This window comes from Eleutherodactylus coqui, chromosome 13 (genome assembly GCF_035609145.1).
Source record: "Eleutherodactylus coqui strain aEleCoq1 chromosome 13, aEleCoq1.hap1, whole genome shotgun sequence".
NCBI lineage: Eukaryota > Metazoa > Chordata > Amphibia > Anura > Eleutherodactylidae > Eleutherodactylus > Eleutherodactylus coqui.
In genome coordinates this window covers 45,919,045-45,940,618 of record NC_089849.1, presented here as the reverse complement: position 1 = coordinate 45,940,618, position 21,574 = coordinate 45,919,045, and the positions used below count along the sequence as shown (strand labels likewise).

Here is a 21,574-nt window from a genome sequence, read left to right as displayed (position 1 = left end):
GATCCCAGTTGTTTCTGCTACAGAGCACATACACATTATAAAAGATCCACTGGATTTGTGAGGGGAATTTATATATATACGAAATGAAATGTTACACAAATGCAATGGACGCACACATTTTATAAACGGATATGCAGCTTAGATCAGAGTATTCATCGATACATCTAAACTTGCGCAATACAGCTTTATTATGTGCAGTAATACATGTTAAAGTAACACATATAAAAGCTGACAACACATTCGCCGCAGCAGATTAATGCTATTCATTTAGTACACGATTAATACAATTACACTGTAATTTTGGTAAATTACATATCCAGTCATGGACAGCACAGTAGCAATAGGCAGTCATTGTTATAAATCCATTGTACCCTATTCTCGCTGCTATATACAGTATATCCTGTATGTACCACCAACCCAAGACATACTATGTATCTTGTATTAAATACAGTGTAATATGTTCAGAGCCTGGAGCACTATGCCTATTGTAATATTACAAAGGGCAGAATATTGAGGATCACAGTATAAAAATGCAGGTTTTTTTTCTCACTAGTTGTCGGGGAACTCCAGAAATGGCACTTCTAGTAACAATTTAAAGTACGACGACCTTTTACTATCCATACAACCAACATACTACTTGTAGTGTGAATGACGATACCGGTATATTATAATGGTATATTATATTACACTACTAATAAAGTCAATTAATTATTTAAGTAGAATATAAAAATAAATAAAACTGTCGTATTTTAATGACCACAAGTATACAAAAATAAAACAATTATTTCTGGGGTGTCCTCATTTTGATATAGCAAAATAATTGCCCTTTTAGAACAAGAAACCAGAGACATACCAATTTGTAGTATTCATTGTCATCTTTAGGTGCTACAATATAGTGAAATTATAAATTGAGATACGGAATAAATAAAAGCAAGAGTATTATTATTATTATTATTATTATATCTGTGATATCCTCATTCTGACATGGCAAAATAATAGCCCTTTTAGGACAAGAAATAAGAGACAACTCAATTTGTAGTACTCAGCGCCACGTTTAGGTGTTATAATATTTTGAAAGGATAAATTGAAATATGAAGTAAATAATAAAAACAATAAAAATGTATACTACCACAAAATTATTATGACTACTATCACTATTATGTTTCTATTGTAAATAAATAGTCACATTTATTTTAGTACTTACTACTGATTATAAGCGCTTTAGTGTTTTGTTAAATACATTTTAGTAATAAATATGACATGAATATATAAACCTAATGGAACACTATATAGCATGTAATCATAAGAGCACTATATCCACAAGCACATGGGGTCCCTATGTCCCACTTCCTCCAACCTGAGCATCTGAGTGAGAAGAAATGAAAGAAAGCTGTCTTCACATATGCCATAAGTACTATAGCATGCTATTATTCCCATACCTGAAATTTAGTCTATAGTAGCAAATAAAAAATGTATGTTATATATGTGTATAATAATTGACAACTATCTGCTCAGCATTCTTCACCAATTATATGTATATATATATATATATATATATATATATATATATATATACACACACAATTCCCTGATGAAGAGTTAGATTTGAAAAATTGTTGCAAACATTAGCCATTAAAGGTAAGAAATCTACAATATTACTTTGTTTTGCTTACTGAGAACAATCACATTATGTATATACACATACAGGCACACATATTCTCTCTATACCTAAGTTTATGAGGTATAAGGTTAGCTGCTTCCCAGTTATGACACTTTGATGGCACACTGTGCGAAAATTTTAATGCTATTCTTGTTTTCGGCCCCCATGCTATGTCCCAGTAAATGAAAGCACCATGGCTGGAGGGCTGTGATGAGCTATGTATCCCGATATAGCAATGTGCATGTATGTATTGCTGATTGCAGGCTGTGTGTGGAGTGGGAGAGGCCAGGACAGGGTGAATCGCAGGTCACAGCTTGTTGTAACTATATGAAAATGCCAGCGGCAATCACACACACCACGCCTCGCTGTTTAACAAAGACTGACAAACTATGAGATTAATTCCCCCCAAAAAACTGGGGCTCTGTATTTACAATGGGCTCATAAGGCCCATGTGCCTGACCGCACCAAGGAGCAGATTCTTGTACAGCGCTGCTATTAATATTATGGACTAGAGGCACTGTTGAAGGTCCCTGTGTTCAGTGACATCTAATATTTTACACTATGGAAGAAGGCAAGACATGCAGGAAGAGGCATGAAGTGATCAAGGTATGTGATCATGGCTGAAATAAGGGAAGAGAGGTGGAGGGGGGCGCAGCAGGGGGTGGGAATCATACAGGTAGAAATCCAGGCTTATAACAAGACACAGGTATATAATGGATAGGTGTAGGGACAGGCTCATACAATGGGTGCACTGGATAGGAAGTCAAATAACTATAATAGTAATTATTATTATTATTATTAATAAATAATAACAGAATGTATTGGTGGTATGCTAGTTTCACAACAATAAAGACGTCTTATAGAGGCCTAATCTCTGGAAATCTCATAGGAAAGGGGACAAAATCACTGACTGGATTTTATATTCTTTAATTTACTACTATATGGAATGATAGCTATAAAGATAGATTAGATAACTAGATACATAGATAAACAAAAATATATTTGATACATAAATAAATATATACTTATATTTTTATTAAGATAGATAGATAGACATTAAATATATAAAACAGACGCGAAGATATTAGAAACATCTATACATAGATGTATAGATAGATATTTGGTACATAGATAAATGTGTACATATATTAATATTGATATATATTAGCTATATAGTGCATAGATTGGAAAATATTAGAAACATAGATATATTATAGATAGAAACAAATGCAAGTAGTTTATACTATGTACATATGTTTGAATGTTATGTAAAAATATAGCTTTTCGTTTTATAAATACTGGACAAACTTTGTATTTAAAGATTGTTTTATTATGACCTGTGCACACAACATAAAATCACTTTTATTTGCTATTTAATAGATGGAAGAAACATTTTTTTAGGAAGCTGTTGCAGATTTGTTGGGAATATGTTTTCTTTTCTAAAGCTTGCTAAGTAGGTTATTTATGTTACAATAAACCCAATGGGCATTGATATGCCTGTTGGTGAGTGTAGTCTCTTCAGTGAGTCATTTCTGGAATAATTTAGTGAGGAGTTAAACCAGGACTTTGGTGATAATTGAGGAGATAATGACTCTCATGATCATCTTTTCTGTTTCTTTATCTGTCCAAATGTTACTTTATTTGGTCAGTCAGAGTCCTGTGTAAAGCTATTCGTGGTCTGTGTTGAGATAATCAGTTATGTAATGTTTGGAATATGCAGCTAATTTACTGCATGTGTTTTATGAAGATATTAGCTGCAGTGTATTTGCACTGTATTTATTCATGACATCACTGTATTATATCCGACAGATATATTTATGATATGACGTTCATTCGCTTTTCCCCTCGACTACCTGAGGCCACCATGTTATTTATGGCATGTTGTGAATTCGTGTGTTTTCTATCATTCATGTTTGACTATACATTTTATGCATTGAGTATTATTAATGTTATAATTGTCTGCGGTGCTAATATGATTTGCGGATCTGGGGTTCGCTTGTCCTGACAATATGCATTGGACCTGCCAGGAATCAATGAGAAGATTATGTCTGTCTTCTGTATGTACCCTGTAGATCCGAATTTGTGTGAGGACAATAATTTCACAAATTCGTGTCTGGGGGGATATGCAGTTGACATAAACGCTACAGGCGCAAAGAGAGCGCAATCTGGTGGTTGTTGACTTGAATCTGGCTTACTTGTTGAGACTGCTTCCAGAACTTTAATCATTAGTAATACAATAATTTATGACTATGATGCTAGAACATTCATTTTGCTATGCTACAAATTCGTTCTCTTTCTCCCCAACTGTGCTCCAGTGACTTGCAATAGGCAATTTAATAATGTGCCTAAATGGAATTTAGTAAAGCAAGTATCCTGAATTAGTTGATGAATTTTCTATCGATCCAGAGCAGGACATATTTGTCTCTGCCAGACTCTCTGCTAAACTCTGTCTGCAGACACGAACCAGACCAGTCCGACAAATGCGGCCGCAAATTGTTTTTCTCCACTTTTAAGGAAATATCAGTGTAGAAAATAATAATCACACATTTTTATGCTGGATGATGTTGGACAACGATAAAGTACTAGAGTTCATCTGGTATATTAACACTCTGGAAGCTGGGGGTGGGCATTTTTGCAGTGGTGCTGCTTGAGCTATGGAGCACGTTTCCTTATCCGGGGATGGTGGGAACAATTCTATTGGCTCTTGATGTCACATGCAAACTCAACTTTGTTCACTTGACAGTAAGTAGGAGGGTTTTACCAAACAGGAAAACGAGCAGGACTACAGGAATAAATTGTATATGGGTTTTGGGTTAAAATCAAACAAATAAATGGCCATGAGTTCGTTTTTGATCAGCTCCAATTATGTGGACCCCAAATTTCCGCCTTGCGAGGAATATTCCCATACTGATTACCTCCCTAGCCCCTCTCCAGAGTACTACTGCGGCCAGAAGAAGGAGAACAGCTTCCAGCATGGGGCGACCTACCCCCGATCAGCCTGCACCAGCCAACACTACTCCTCCTGCCAGGACTCCGGGCGCGCAGCTTCTTCCATTATATCTCCCCGGACTCACCCCCAAGTTGGATTGCTTCCTGAAGACAAGCATCAGAGTCAGACCACCATCACTAGGTCACCTCCGTCCTGTAGCCAATTGCCCTCAGAACAGAAGCCCTCAGAATCCTCCTGCCAGCAGAACCCAGTGGTGTACCCCTGGATGAAGAAGGCACACCTTTCTAATGGTAAGCGCGACAGTTGTCTGTTCTTAACTCTAAGCCAACATTTGAAAACGGTGTGTCCTTTTAAATTTACGATCTTCTGTTTGCAGGGCAGTATAATTACATCCTCCATAAATTTTTATGACTCTACTTGGCCAACTGCCTTTGAAGTAGACTTTACCATCCTCCTCAAATTTCCCTTTTTAGCTTTGTGGACCTTCCTACATTAAGGTTTTATGTTATTTCTAATTTGTGTTTAAGTGGCAGATTGGGTAAACTTTCACTGCATCCTGTCACTGCTGTTAAAACTTCATCGCTAACATGTAACAACTAGAAATCGGCGATTAGTCTTATAGGGTTTATGTATAATTCATAGCTTTGGGACAAACTGCACTCCATGTGATTTTTCTCTGCAAGAGAAACAAAGTAATCTCGTAGATATAATACCTTTTAATGGCTGTTGTTACAGCAAGCTTTCGAATCTACTTTGGGTTTCTTCATCATGCTATTAATAGGTTTATATATGGAGAAGATATATATATATATATATATATATATATATATATATATATATATATACATTTATATGTACACACACACAAAAGGACATGGATATTGTGGGATTAATTTGCACTTAAAACAATAACAGAACAGGATGGACAGAGGAGTTAATTCTTAATTAGTCCACTGATGAGGATGTGAGAGTTTTATAGTTTCTAAATTGATATTAGAGGGACACCAGATTTCTCAGATAGCCCATCCTAAAATAAAACCCTAAGAATTATTCACGCTTGTGAGAGTATCAAAAATGTTCATAGATTTATATTCTACAATATTCTACAACATATATTGTATAGCTAGCCACAAAATTACTTTGAGAGTAAAATCTAGTTTTGTTCTATTGGCTAACATAGTACCAAACATATTTTTCTTTTTACCAAACTTCATTCAACAACAAAACTTTTTGTCAATGCATGCTAATGAGTTTGTGCCTCCTCCATTAATAGTGCTTGTATTGTGTGTGATTTTTTTGCAGTCAATGCCTCTTATTCTGGGGGAGAACCCAAACGCTCACGCACAGCTTATACCAGGCAGCAAGTGCTGGAGCTAGAGAAGGAGTTTCACTACAACCGCTACTTGACCCGCAGACGCAGACTGGAAATTGCGCACACATTGCACCTTTCTGAGCGTCAGATCAAAATATGGTTCCAAAACAGAAGGATGAAATGGAAAAAAGATCATAAGCTTCCAAATACTAAAATCAGATCCAACCCCTCCTCAAATCTCCAAGTGACAGGAGGGGAGCAGACCAAGAACAAAGGTTCACCGACCTATCCCTAAAATCTGCAGCTCCAGATCCATTCTGGTTATTTATATAAAGGAAGAAGACTTGGCTGGGACCTGGCTTTGTTCCTCGTTCATTCAAGAGAAGCTTGTAGATAGATTTCAGATTTGGAGAAGATAGATCTATGTTTCATCTTTAATCACGCCAAACTCTGGCCCATTTGTCATGTTTACATTGCGGTACAAAGGATGACAGAACCGACGCTCACTTTAATAAATGAGGCTCCTTGGTCTGGGGGAACTGTATTTTCTCTGCTGTTGTGTTATTACAGCAGGACACTGAGTGTTGCTTTATACACTTTATACTTGTACTGGTTCTCGTCTTATGATTGCTGTTTAATAGCTTAAGCATCTTCCACTCTCATCCTTTGTGCTCGGTAGGGAATATGTAGTAGTCAGAGACAAGGCCTAAGAGTGAGTCTGCAGCTAATAGTATATATATACTGCAGAATGCAAAAATTCCTCCACCTCATTGACTTTACTGTGGTATCCTCCATCTTTATTGTAAATAGTCTATAAATAAATATTTTTTTCTTATCTAAATCTCTGTGTTATGTGTGCTTGGTAAAATGTGATTGTTCTCAGCAAGAGAAACAAAGTAATATTGTAGATATGATACCCTTTAATAGCTAACAAAAAAGATGATGTTACAGCAAGCTTTCGAATCTACTTTGGACTCTCCATCGGGATAATATAGCATAAATCTAAAAAAAGTATATATATATATATATATATATATATATATATATATATATATATATACATACACACACGAAAGTGTGTTTGGTAAACATGGTGGCTTCCTACTCATGTCTGCAGGCCGACTTTATCTGTAAGTACTATTTATCTTCTACATTAAATCTTATTTGCTCTTACTCACTGTAACATCACTCCATAATGACTAGCAAATAGCACTTAAGGGAAGCAGAAAGTTTATTTTACACTTTGGACAAGAAGCTCCAAGCCCTAAAAATTGCCTTGTTCCCTGATATGGTACATTCATTAGACTCTTTTTTCTTTTTTGCACAGATGTTTCTCAGTGTTTCCAGGTTTTTCTGTGTGTTTTTATATTACAAAGGATCTTGGCCACTGCAATAGCTCAAACTCTGACAAGCAAATAGATAATCAACAAGACAAATGGGTTCTTTTGTGATACGCGGCCTTGTATTAATTTTCATTTTCGTTCTCTGTTGCTGGATTTTAGTTATGGACTGAATATAATGTTTACTACTGGACTGTTATGTTTTATATACTAAAGATGTTTTGTTCGCTCACTGATTATTACAGTATGTTTAATGTGTATTATCTGAAAACATTTTCATTGAATACTTTTTATTTCCCAAAAGCAAAAGAATAGCTAGTATGAACACAAATTATCTCTACAAATATATATATATATATATATATATATATATAATCTATTTATTAATAGCTATATAATGACATCTGCTCACTAATTATATAACATTAATTATATTAATTTCATACATATGTTAGATTAATATATTTTGTAGATTTTGCAGTAGAAAAGGAAAATACACACTTCATAATTTACTATCTATCTTTATGTTCTGTCATATAACAACAATATTAACAGCAATTATTATTACTATTATTATTATTAGTAATAGTACTGTTGTTATTAACAATATTCATCTATACAATTATGCCCTATGAAAACTCCAACGATACTTTTAATGTGTGATATGTATAATTTTTAGTTCATATGGATCTGTTCAGTGCAGATCAAATTTCATAAATATTTAATTGTTCATATGATTTTAATCAACTAAATCTAAAATGCTTTTAAGGTCCATGCCCTGTAAAACTGCCTCTGGAAATAAACTAAAATATTCAAATTTCCCCAACCTCATAGCCTGCATTATTTAAGTGAAAGAAAGCGTACATCTGGTGCAGCCCCTCAATACATTTCCCATTTTCTTTCCTCGTGAGAATGAAATAAAAGATGGTCTTTCTGAAGAGCAGAATGGCCAGTGGACACCTTTTTCTGTTGAATGTGAGGTTCACAACCATTATTTGTAGACACAGTCCAAGAAAAATGTGAGAATTATGCAGAATAATCATTAATCACTAGTGAAAAAAAAACCCCTTACCCTGTGTCTTTGTTATTGAACAGCAAATCTGTGTGGACCTTCTGTTGGGAGAAAAAAAAAGGTGAAGGCGTCCCTGGATCCTCAAGAGAGTCACAAGTGCAACCAGGGAGTTTTTTTTTCTTTTTACACTTTGGAAAAGTTCTGCAAACATGGCCTGGAAAATAGAAGTTGTGAGAGCAGATTCCAGGATTGCTCAAGGTAACATAGCTGTGTCAGGCTGCTGCATTTTATTGCTTTATTACCTCCTGTCACTTGTGTGTCTCAAAACAAAACTCCCTTTTGAAGTCTCTTTGATCAGGATCTATTTTATCAAGCGAAAGTTGCTTTGCAATCTTATTGGTGCATGTCTTTCTATAGTGTAGGGCAGAATATTCATACAGGTCTAATATTTGTCTCCTAATGGTACCCAAATATCACCTTCTATGTGATAATATGTATTTGGCTTCTTTTGGACAAGTGTATTTTTGCTCCATATTAGCTCTATCTTCAGGGTACCAGAATATGAAGCTAATGTAAATCTTTAGGGTTAACCACATATTTTATGGCCATTTTTCAAAAACGCAGCATAATCTATTTTTTGTGTACTTGCCTCTGTATGTGTATTCTTTTCTATTGGTCAAATACAGTTAGTGTTTGCCCAATAGAAAATTATAAAAATACAGAGGCAAATGTGGATGATAAATAATGACATATGGATGTAATGTCTTTTGAAACACGTCCGTAACACAGATCCGTATTATGGATGCGCCTTTAGACAGTCATCTGAAACCAGCCTTCAGCTGCTTTCAGATGAGTGCATTTTAGTTCTGCATTACAGAGCCAATGTAAATCTTTGTATCTATTCACATGGACTTATTTTTCATGGCTGTTTTTGAAAAATGCAGCATGACGTATTTTCCTCGTATTTGCCTTCGTATTGCTATTCTTTCTTATTGGGCAAATATAGAAGAGTATTTGTCCAGTAGAAAATAAAATATACCGAGGCAGAAACAGATCAAATACTTATAAAATAGTGACGACATACAGTTGTAATATCATTTGTAACACATCCGTAAAACGGATTCATATTACGGACGTGTTACAATACGTTCATCTGGAACCCACCTTACGTATAGATAGATGGATAGATGGATGGATGGATGGATGGATAGATAGATAGATAGATAGATAGATACCCTTAACACAAGCGAAAAGAATGTGGAAAGGAATTGGTTGCGGGTTCATCTGCAGGGCAAAGCAGTATGATGAACAGAAAATGACCTAGGAAACCCTGTGACCTCTGTGAGGCCGGACAGTGCGGTGTTTAACATCTCCTGCTAAGCACACAACTCAAGTCTAAACTCTGAAATATCTTCAGAGAGGTGATCTGTTTCTGTATGGTGCCTGGGGGCCTTCTATGTATCTGATCTAAGACTTTTTGTCCCTCCCTTTTTTAACAAATATGCAGCTAAACAGCTATAGTTGTGGATTTAAGTACTGATGTTCACACTCCAACAACTTTGTATCCTATTGTATTTTAGATACAATCCTGTGTGATATATATAAACAGTTGGCATTTGCACAACATGTCTTGTTTTGCACTCACTTGACCTCATGCACACAGCAAAGGGTAATAAGAAGAGAACATGGAGCTATCATGAAATGGTTTTGTTTGCATCTAGCTCAGTATTTATGTCAGCATGTCAATTAAAAAAAACAACTTTGTGATGCGTCCTATATTAATGACTATTCTATATTTCTATATATGCAAATGATGATGTGTGTTGTGAATGTCAAATTGATGTTAAATATGGCTCTATTGACTTTGATGGGGAAATTTTAGCCATGAGCTGATGGAGTATACTGCACATTGAGTTATGTGGACTCTGTATGGTAACATAGACATGAAATCATCTGCATGTGTGTATTGCCTCATTGACTTGAACTCTAGAGAAAAAAACAAAGGGAAGTATACACTGTATGATCTCAAAATGTGGGTTGTATGCATGAGGCCTTATGAGGACCCAAAATGAATGTGTGCACTGCTTCCTGGACTATTTGGACCCCCATGGCTCTTTTTAAGGGCGGCTTCACAGGAGCGTATGCACAAATATGCACACTTCAGCGCAGTGTGTATGCGCTACGAACGAGGTAGATTTCTGCGGGTATTGGCGCATGGTAAAGTATTTTTTTGCGCATGCAGGGCAGGTTCATTTGCGCGCGGCGACAAATCTGCTCTCATTAAAATGACTATTTAGCCTAATGAGATGCAGATGTGTTTTTTTTTTCATGGAATTGCGCAGTATTGAGCTCATTTGTGAACCTCTCATAGCTTTCTATGGGGACTCTTAGTGCATAAATGCACGCAAAAATAGAGTAGGCACAAAAAGGAAATGAAAATGAACTAATTTAAATCAATGGGTTTTTTTCTCTACATATTGCACACAGAAATATGCATGCATGCAAATATGTCCATGGGAAGCTGCCCTAAGGCTGAATTCACATGGACGTATTTGTGTGCGCGATACACAGAGAATAGAGGCCATTGATTTCAATGGCTACTGTCAAATTATGCGTTTTTGTGGATACATTTCACAGTCACAAAATAAAAACACAACAGGCTCTATCTTTGTGTGCATTTGCGCACCAAAGGCCCTATAGGAGTCAATAAGGTTGCACAAATGTGCAAAATTGGCACATTACACTGCCAATTTTGTGGCAAAAACTACACACTGGGAACTAATTAGGCTCCACAGCTTTTTTAATCATGGCACATGTGTGTTCTGTGGCGATGTAAAAAGTCCCCGTCAGCGCAAAAAGTACAGTAAAAAGTGCTAAAACATATGCAAAGAAGACTCCTTCACGGCACAAAAACATCACGCTACCACATGCGTTTTTGCACTTACGGTCTCGTGAGTCCACCCTAATATACGTCTCCCATGCTGTTGACGCGCTACAGTAGTTGTGATTGTCAAAAATTTTTAGGTAGGGCAAATTAGCTTTCTGGCAAATGAGACAAATTTCAATCAGATTAATTGGCCATTTACAAACACCAATACAGATTGATATTGGTCTGACTGGACAGGAATCTGTCAGACATTTCTACATGTAAAGGCCTCAGACTGTGTGCAGTAGACTGTATGGTGGAGTCCAGTTAGTTCCACAATACTATACAATGCTTCAGTATCTTCAGTACCAATTCTAGTACCTTATGTACAGAGTTGTTTCTTCCTAGAAGCATTGCTTCTAAGACTTTATTCCACGAGCGCATATACGCCATGTTTTCACACCCGGGCGCATATACTGTACCCATGTGAAGCATTGGTTTCCAATGCAGCTGTTCACACGGGTAAATATACGGCGCGTAATTACACCGGCAGCACAAAAAATAGAACATATAGGTGCCGGCGCATATATGCTCAGTCAAAACATAGTTCTGGAACTATGTTTTGGCCAATATACGCTGGCGGGTCCTATAGACTCCTATGGGAGCAGGGAAAGAGAAGGGGGGGAGGCATTTTTGCAGCGTCCAATGCTGTGAAAAGCTTACAGATTAGAGATGAGCGAACGTACTCGTTTCGAGTACTTATGCGCCCGAGTGCCGCCATTTTCGAGTACTTCAGTACTCGGGTGAAAAGATTCGGGGGGCGCCGGGGGGCGGGGAGAGGCGTGGCGGTGCGGGGGGTAGCAGCGGGGAACAGGGGGGAGCCCTCTCTCTCTCCCTCTCCCCCCCACTCCCCACTGCTACCCCCCATGCCGCCACGGCGCCCCCCGAATTTTTTCGCCCAAGTACGGAAGTACTCGGAAATCGCGGTATTCGGGCGAAAAAGGGGCGTGGCCGAGCACGTTCGCTCATCTCTATTACAGATGCCTCTATATAGGCACTGGAAGGCATCCTGAGAATTGTGGCAGAGCGAGGGTTTTCCGGGGTGCGGCGTATTTTTTTGCTGAAAACGATGCTCGCGGGCTGTGAATGGTCGAGAAAACACTGGCCATGATCGTGGAAAAAAGCCCATTCAGGCGCTTATACGGAGTAGGCGTGAAAACATAAAAACGCCTGGTACATCAGCTGATTGTTCAGTGAAGCGGGAGATGGGCAACTGGCTTATGGGAAGGAAGGATCATAGTAGTGATCATTTTTTGCCATAAGCCGATTCTTGGTCAATGTATATGAAAAAGAAACAAGCAGATTTACATGTATGTTGATTGGTACTTATTACATCAGGCTAACTCTGCTAGTCTAAAATAACCTTTAGACCTCATACACACAAGTCCATTTGCGCTCCGTATTACATGCACATTTTTTATGCATGTAATACTGAGAGCTGAAACCCCATTGACTTGCACTGGGGGATTTAGACGTGTTTTTTTATGTGCGTGACATATTTTAGTCTGAAATAGCTAATTAAAGTCCATGGGATCATGTCAATACGCAGTGAATGTGCATGTTACATTGTATTCACTGCATATTTACACATCAAAACAATGGGGCCCTCTTATGAGTTTTTTTTGGATGCGTGAAAAATGTCATGAATACATGCAAACAAAACGCAATAAGCAAGGAATACACAGTTTTGGCCTGTGAAAACACGCAATGCAAATCAATGGGTTTCAGCTCTCCATATTAGGGTGGCTTCAAACAGATTTATTTGCACTTGCAATACGCAGAGAACCTATTGATTTAATTCCAATTTTTTGCGCGCACATTTCTCGGTGTGGAAAAAAACGCAGTATACTCTACTTTTGTTAGCACTTACGCACCAAACGTCCTCATAGAAGTCTATGGGAGGTGTGCAAATGCCCACTCAATGTATGCGCAAAAGCGCTATATGCTACACAATTCCATGGAAAAAACCACATTTGAACCTCATTAGGCTAAATAGCCATTTAAATCAGGGCGTGCTCATCTGCTGTGCATAATCGACATGTCCTGCATGCACATTTCATGAGCATAAAAAAAAAGCATACTCTTACTTTTGTGTGCATTTGTGTACCAAGGGTTCCCATAGAAGTCTATGGGAGGTGTGTAAAAGTGCGCCTAATACCCACACAAATGCGCAATGCACTGCGCAATTCCTGAAAAAAAGAACACATCTGGACCTCATTAGGCTAACTATCCTTTAAATCAGGGTTAGGGCTGTCATGCGCACATGTAAATAGGTACTATGTGCCAATACGCATGCAAATCAGCCTTGTTCATTGCACAAATACTTTGCGCTAAAAGGGAGCATATATGCGCATACGCTCATCTGAAGCTGCCCTATGTAAGTCTGCAAAAAGGCATATCAATCCAGTCAGAATAACCACAAGGCAGATGTGTGCAGATCAAACCTCCATATTAAAGAAGCATCTGCTCTGTACAAAATGGAGCCATAATACAGCTGTGTGCATTAGGCTGAATATTGACTCCATAGAAATAACAAAACAACTGCATGCAATCACCAAAGGTGGTGTGTAGGAAGCCAAAAGGCTCATGCTCACAACCATGTACAATACAGTGTGCAATATGGCATGCAATATGGAACTGTGCCGTACCCTGTATGTTTGTCATCTGTGGTCTGTATTGCTTGCTTTCTATACTTCTAGAAAATAATACTGCAGTATAAATAGCTATACCAAGTGGTTTTCAGAATCTGCACTGAGTGCAATTGCTACAGGTCAAAATTTGCTTTTGTGCATGAGCCCTAACATTTTATAAATGTGCATAAATTTATGTAGGTGTATGCCATATATCTTCTATCAAAACATAATTAGTAATAATATTTACTGAGATTACTGATAGATAGATAAATAAATAAATACATAAATAACTCCCAGATAGATAGATAGATAGATAGATAGATAGATAGATAGGAGATAGATAGATAGATAGATAGATAGATAGATAGATAGATAGATAGATAGATAGGAGATAGATAGATAGATAGATAGATAGATAGATAGATAGATAGATAGATGTGCTTATGTAAACATCTAGGAGACATGTACTTCCCTATATTTCATGTATAAAGTCCAAGTAATATTCAGCAATGATTTATTTAACAAAAAAAAACATGAATGTGCAGTGGGAGTGTGTTGGAAAAGATAGCCAGAATGAATTGCAGGGATAGCTCCACCATTGTTCTGCAGAGAGGGCTGACACTCAGAGATTTCTCTCAGTCTGTGTCCTCAATGACAGATTTATGATGCCCAATAAAACTGGCTTGTTTAAATTCCTAAATCAATCTCCGCACTCATTATATAAACTTTACCTTTTATCTGCCTAAAATGCTTTGAAGCCATCACCCAGATGTCTGCCTTTGTGGCTTTTTTTGTTCGCGTTTTTGGGCCAGGGTCCACAAGAAATGCAAATGTTTTATTTCGTTTACTAAGCATTTATATATGCTTTATGAACACATAAAACAACGGGTTATACAGTTTGATTGTGGTTTATATGTAACACATGCTAGAGATAGATAGATAGATAGATAGATAGATAGATAGATAGATAGATAGATATGAGATAGATAGATAGATAGATAGATAGATAGATATTAGATACATATATACGGAATTCAGATGACAGATGGATAGATATGACATAGATATGAGATAGATAGATAGATAGATAGATAGATAGATAGATAGATAGATAGATATTAGATGGATAATATTTGTTGTTTGTGATACATTGTAACAATTATCTATTCAACGTGTCTGCTATTAACGTTCTGTAACACAGTGAGCTATTGCTACTTATATATGTATGGAATATACGGTATCCCAGTTCCTTTGCATTGAAGACCCCGGTGTTTTTGTGGAAGGTCATAGTGGTCCTCTGTGTATGGAAGTGAGACCCCCTCCTCCTCTTCTTTGTCACGTGATTCATTAAATAATTAATGCAGAGGTTGCAGGATAGATATGTATTCGTCAGGAAAATCGCAGACATGGTCTCCTTGTGTCTGACGTGAAATTCAACTGTCCTTAAAGAACAGCCTATAGCAGCTCCAGAGAAGGAGAAGAGAGAGAGGGAGAGGGAGAGAGGCTGGCATAAAACAAGTGGGATCAGAGCCACACCGTGGGCTGGATTATTGTAAGTAGCAGGGATTCCCTCTGTCTGTCTGTGTCCATGTAAATTTATTGTGTCTTATTAATGTTATTGTCGTAAATGGTGACAAATAGCGATCTTCATTTCCTGCCATCCGTCCTGACTCGCAGCTATGTGTGTTTATACCCACAGAGCCGATCAGACAGGATTTTAAGGTTTATTCCCATACAATGCTCTTGATTTATGACAATAGGGGTGTCAGCGCGGTGCATTGTGTGTTTGTGGGAGAGTTGCCTTGTTTATGATGCTGTCCGCACTGAATCATTTCTCAGGATCAGCCTCTGATGAGAATCTCAGCTTTCCCTCCACTCCTATCCTGGAGAATGTGCTCTGTAGTGACAGTTAAAGGGACATGGCTGGCCTGGGATCTCACATTATCACACTGCAAGGGTTGTGTCCTAAATAAAAGTCTACACTTTTGTGTACAGACATCCTCAACAAGCATAATAAACCGCTCAGCTTGTGTGGAAAGAACTGTGCTAAGTGGTATCGCAGACACCAGCATGCAGTTATACCCTTCCCGATGTCTGTCGATACCTGCTCTATATACAGTCCTGTGAACAAAGTTTTAGGCAGGTGTGGACAAAATGCTACAAAGAAAGAATGTTTTCAAAAAATAGCAGTGTTAATAGTGGGGTTTTTTTGCAAATAAGAAAATGCATAGTGAATGACAAAAATAAGAATCCAAATCAAATTAATATTTGGTGTGACCGCCCTTTGCCTTCAAAACAGCATCAATTCTTCTAGGTACACCGTTTTTGAAGGAACTCCGCAGGGAAGTTGTTCCAAACATCTTGGAGAACTAACTAATTGTAATTACAGAAAGACTCAATGATGTTAGATCAGGACTCTGTGGGAGCCATATCATCACTTCCAGGACTCCTTGTTCTTGTTTATGCTGACGATAGTTGATAATGACATTGGCTGTATTTTGGGGTCCTCGTCCTGCTGCATAAAATAAATTTGGAGTCAATCAGATACATTCTATTTGTGACAAAAATCTTACTTTACAGCATTTTTTCTAAATCTGACTAAAACTTTTGCACAGTACTGTATATACAAGCACTAATTCATTAATCACAATGAAATAATGAATTAGGCATAACTAGGATGTATGGGATACATGCACAGGTATCGTACAGCATCATATAGCATGCTAGTAACAATTACCATAATTTAAAAAAAACCCCAGAAACAACGGCAACAAAGTAGGTAGGGTTGGTTACTATAGGATTTAACGAAAACGGTATATTCACACCCTACAATTTCTTTTTTTTGGGGGGGGGGGGGATTCTTGCAACTGGTTTACAGAAATCCATGTTTTTGCAACCCCATGCAGATGAATGAAGCTGACTTTAATTTCTGCAACAAATCTCTTGCCTGTGAATAGACCCTAAAACCTCCAGGTCGGTTATTAAAAATGTATCTTAGCTGCAGAGAGGAAACACTAATATACCCATCAGCATCAGCCTCACCTCATAACAATCAACTAAGTCCCTACAGTGCACAGTTTAGCACAGCTAGGTTCTGCAATAACGATGACAGGAAAAAAAAGAAAACAATGTAAAAAAGTGATCACTTGATTGATTCTGTGTATTTATTTAGTTGTATGAGATCCGATTCTATTGGATAAGTCAAAATTTCTTTCTATTAGTGTCATCAACACAAAATTCATAGTTGAACAGGGAATACGTTTTTTTTTACTAAGCTTGAAACATAATTGTACACATTATAGGTGAGAGGTTATAGAAGAGCCAAGATTCTTAAAACTTTCACTATGCCTATATAGCCCCATCCAAAATCAATATAAATTTTACATACATCTATCTATCTATCTATCTATCTATCTATCTATCTATCTATCTATCTATCTATCTATCTATCTATCTATCTATCTCTTCTCTCTTTCTTTCACTCTCTCTATGTATTTGGATAGTAAGTACTATACGCGGGTCCTTAATATACTACATAACAGAACAAAGAGAGTCTGGATGTAGTTCGATTTCCCACTGTGGTGCCTTCAGAACAAAGCACGATCACTATGTCCCTTTAGTTAATAATTAACAATATAACGGTATACATTTATAATTCACTTTGTATGTTACACATTATGTACAAGATATATAGATATTACACAAGAATAAGGTTCTTATAGCTGTTGCCTTTGTGATGAAATGTCATGCTTCCAATACACAACCATATACACAATTACATGTACACAAAATTATAGACAGCTGTTTTCCCAGAGTCCAAACATATCACTTTCCTTCTTGTATAAGTATTATTACTGCTATTATCTCTTCTATGGTTATTGTTAATAATGACAGTTCATGTGATAAATAGTCATAGAGGTGACAATATTATTTGGTGATATAGCAGATTGATTAAGACAGCAGAGAACCTGACATAGAACATCAAAAGAGAGAATGGCAGGGTCTGAAGGGCAAAAGCAAGTAAAGAGGGGGTATGGGTAAAGTAGTAGAAATAGCCGCACTATATATTTTTTTTATTATTGTTCCTACCAATACTGTGCAATCGTTTTAGGCAGGTGTGGAAAAAGTGCTTTCAAAGTAAGAATGTTAATAGTTATTTTGTCAATTAACAAAATGCTAAATGTATGAACAAAAAACTTCTTGGAGAACTAAGCACGGATCTTCTGTGGATGTAGGCTTGCTAAAATCCTTCTGTCTGGTCATGTAATCCCAGACTTGTTGAAGTTGATACCAGGGCTCTATGGGTCATACTATCACTCCCAGAACTCCATATTCTTCTTTATGCTGAACATAGTTCCTAATAATATTGGCTGTATTTTGGGGGTCGTTACCCTGCTGCAGAAAAAAATTTGAGTCAATCAGAAGCCTTCTATTTAAAATATAAAAATCTGTTTTTGCAGCATTTTTCCCACATCTGACTAAAACTTTCATATATACTAACTAAATATATTTCTGTATGAAAGTTTTAGTCAGGTGTGGAAATAATGCTGCAAAGATATATATATATTATTGCATATAATGGAAATATATACATCATATGGACAAAGAGAGAGCAGGCCAAGGAAATAAACAGAAGGGTCAATATGGAAGAGAGACCAGACCAGGAAGAGAGGTATGTGTTTACATATGGATAATGCTTTGTGCTGACATGTAGGTTTTGTGCAGTGGTGTGTTGGGGTGGGGGATTAATTGGGGAGTATACAGATCTGTATGGTTGTAAGTGGCTTGATGATTATTAATGTCTAGTGTGGAAAGTATGTGTTTTCTTTGTATTTCTATGTGTCCTTTTGGGGAATGTTGTATTGATGGACAATAGATGCATCAAATTGTATTACTCCACTAAGAGCTCCTGCGCACTGGCGATCGCGATATCAGTGCGTTTTTTTTAACATGACGGTCAATTGAACTTCCTAATGTTAAAAACGCATCACGCAAAAATCGCAAAGCACAAACTTGCGATTTTTGTGCGATTCGTTTTTAACATTAGAAAGTCCTATTGACATTCGCGTTTAAAAAAATCTGTATCGCGATTGCCAGTGTGCAGGAGTCCTAAGGGGTTCTTTTTTTACATATATATCTAGTTCCCTTGTTTTTGGAACTTTTGGACCTTCCTTGAAAGACTCCTGCACACTTGCGTTTTTCTTGCACATTTTTTTCATGCGATATCGCTGCGTTTTTGAAACATGAATGTGAATGGGACTTTCTATTGTTAAAAATGCATCGCACAAAAATTGCAAGTTTGCGCTTCACGATTTTTGTGCGATGCATTTTTAACAATAGAAAGTCTCATTCACATTTGTGTTAAAAAAATTCAGCAATATTGCGTGAAAAAGCGTGCAAGAAAAACTCAAGTGTGCTAGAGGCTGAACTAATGTCTTTTTGTATGATTTTGCAGTCCATATTGTGAAATGAATGAGATCTGTTAAAGTATTCTTTACCATTTATTATGTCACAAAAAATGTAAACTAGTTCTCAACCTTTTGATTATTACAACATCTTCTGTGGTTTAGGAAGGCTCTTGTACCCTTCCAGTCTACCCTCAACCTTGTTAAGCAGTTAATCCACATCTCCCCTGAGTCCACTTCTGCCTCTCTCCTCTGCCAATCCCTATACTAGCTACCTATTGCCCAGGAAATTCAGTTCAAAATAGTAACAATGACATACAAAATTGTCCACAAACTGTCATTTCCATACATCTCTGACACAATCTCCCAATACCTCCCCACACCTAATCTCTGATCTTCTTAAGAACTCCCTCTTTCCTCTCCTTACCTGCTGTTCACACAATCTTCTTCAATGTTTGTCCCATGCATCCCCCATACTTTAGAACTCACTACCCAAATGTTTGAACTCTCTCCACCTTCAAAAAGTAACCTGAAAACCTACTTTTTCGGAAAAGTCTAGAACATAGGATAAGCTTACTGCCCCTACACTAGCATATGAGCAACTTCTACCATCACCTATTGTCTCCATTCTCTTGTGGATTGTAAGCCCTGACTGCAGGGTCCTCTCTCTTATGCACTTAAACCCTTTTCATGTTTACAGTGCCCTGCAATTAATGGTGTATTAAGATAAATAACAATAGTATATACAAGCACTAATGTGACCGCTACCCAAATGTGTCCTAACATGGTCTGTGGGTGTTGTAGGGCTCTGTCTTGTGGAGTATATGTGTCTGTAATGCATATTATCAGTACTTAAGGCTCTGTTCACACTTATCTACTGTTTTCTGTGCTTTGATCTTCCACGTTATGGAGGTCTTCTTTCATGGGACCAGAAAACCTAAACATTCTCTTGTCCAGCATAATGGAATGTTCCTTGCATGGAGGATCAAACTAGTAACTTCTGCATATAAGTGTGAACAGAGCCTAAGGCCTCCTTCACACAGGCGCTTTTGTGAAGTTTGCACGCGCAAAATGAAGAGAATAAAGCCTATTGATGTCAATGTGTTTGTACACATTCCTGTATTTTGCACGCGCGTTTTGCACGCACAAAAAAAGCAGCATGCTCTACCATAGGTCCCCACAAAAGTCTATGAGGGGTGGGCAAATGCGCGCAATATGCAAGGGTATGCGTGAAACACTGCACAATTCCGCTGGAAAAATAACACATCTGGAACTGATTAGACTAGTCATTTAAATTGGGGCATATTTGTCTGCCACGCGCAAATGAACATGCCCTGCAGGCACAAAAACAGTAAAATATGCAGACACACATGTAAAAAAGCTCATTAATTGCACAAATATTTTGTGCTGAGGCATGCTCAATTGTGTAAATGCTAGTGTGAAGTCGCCCTCAGGGCCCTTTTAAAGCAGATTCACATGGTCATATGCGCAATTGCGTGTGACTCAGTGCAACGTATTTGCACTATCAGCGTATTGCACTGCACTTTTTATGCCCGCAGGGCATGGCTCTTTGTGCATGGGACACGAACATGCCCAGATTTAAATTACTATTTAGCCTAATGAGTTCCAGATGTGTTCCTTCTCCTGTGGAATTGCGCAGCGTATTGTGCATCTCATTGCGTAATGCATGGATTTGCGCACTCACTCATAGACTTCTATGGGGACCTTTAGTGTCCAAATGCGCACAAAAGTAGGGCATGTTGTGTCTTTTTTTTTGCATGCGCAAGATGCCCAGGTAAAGTAGGAACTATGAACAAACCCATTGAAATCACTATGTTCCATTCTCTGTGTATTGCACCCATGTTAAGCCGCCCTTACATGGAACAACTGTCAGGCTTCATATGCATGCACAACAACCCCCGTTCTGATTTAGCCTAATGAGGTCCAGATGTGTTCTTTCCCCCCCCCCCCCACAGAATAGCGTAGTGTATTGTGCATTTACGCACCTCTCATAGACTTCTAAAGATAAAGCAGGACCTATCTCCTTGTGTGCGCACTGAACGTGCCCAAAAAAATGTTAATGAGAAAGAACTCATTGATATCAATGAGTTCTATTGTCCGCATATTGCACATGATAATTCTGTGGATGCAATGCATGGCGCAAATATGCTCCTCTGAAGAAGCCCTAAACACCCAACAGTCATCTCAAAGATTATCGCTCCTTTGCTTTCACACAAGAGTGATCACTGCTCACTGTATGGAGACGGAGTGCGTTGGAGATCTCTTCTTTGTAATCAAAAGGTTCTACTCTGTGCGTATTACTCACGCAAAAACGT

At 37.6% G+C, this 21,574-nt stretch overlaps 2 protein-coding genes across 6 annotated transcripts in view; both read left to right on the top strand.

Moving 5' to 3' along the window:
- The window catches only part of HOXB3 (homeobox B3), a 51,033-nt gene that overhangs the window by 13,919 nt on the left and 15,540 nt on the right, over positions 1–21,574 (top strand). For 2 of the 5 annotated variants that reach the window (XM_066587198.1, XM_066587199.1), the window contains exon 2: positions 8,358–8,532. The exons of 1 other annotated variant lie outside the window; for it this stretch is intronic. The gene's annotated coding sequence lies outside the window, so the exon portion shown is untranslated. Of the gene's footprint in view, positions 1–2,039; positions 2,267–8,357; positions 8,533–15,317; positions 15,386–21,574 lie in introns of those variants that run through there. 2 more of the 5 variants (XM_066587200.1, XM_066587202.1) reach the window with 2 other exon arrangements.
- HOXB4 (homeobox B4) lies at positions 3,840–6,757 on the top strand. Its single transcript, XM_066586767.1, has 2 exons — positions 3,840–4,900; positions 5,913–6,757. The coding sequence occupies exons 1-2, from the start codon at positions 4,492–4,494 to the stop codon at positions 6,215–6,217; spliced, it is 714 nt and encodes a 237-aa protein (XP_066442864.1). The 5' UTR covers positions 3,840–4,491; the 3' UTR covers positions 6,218–6,757.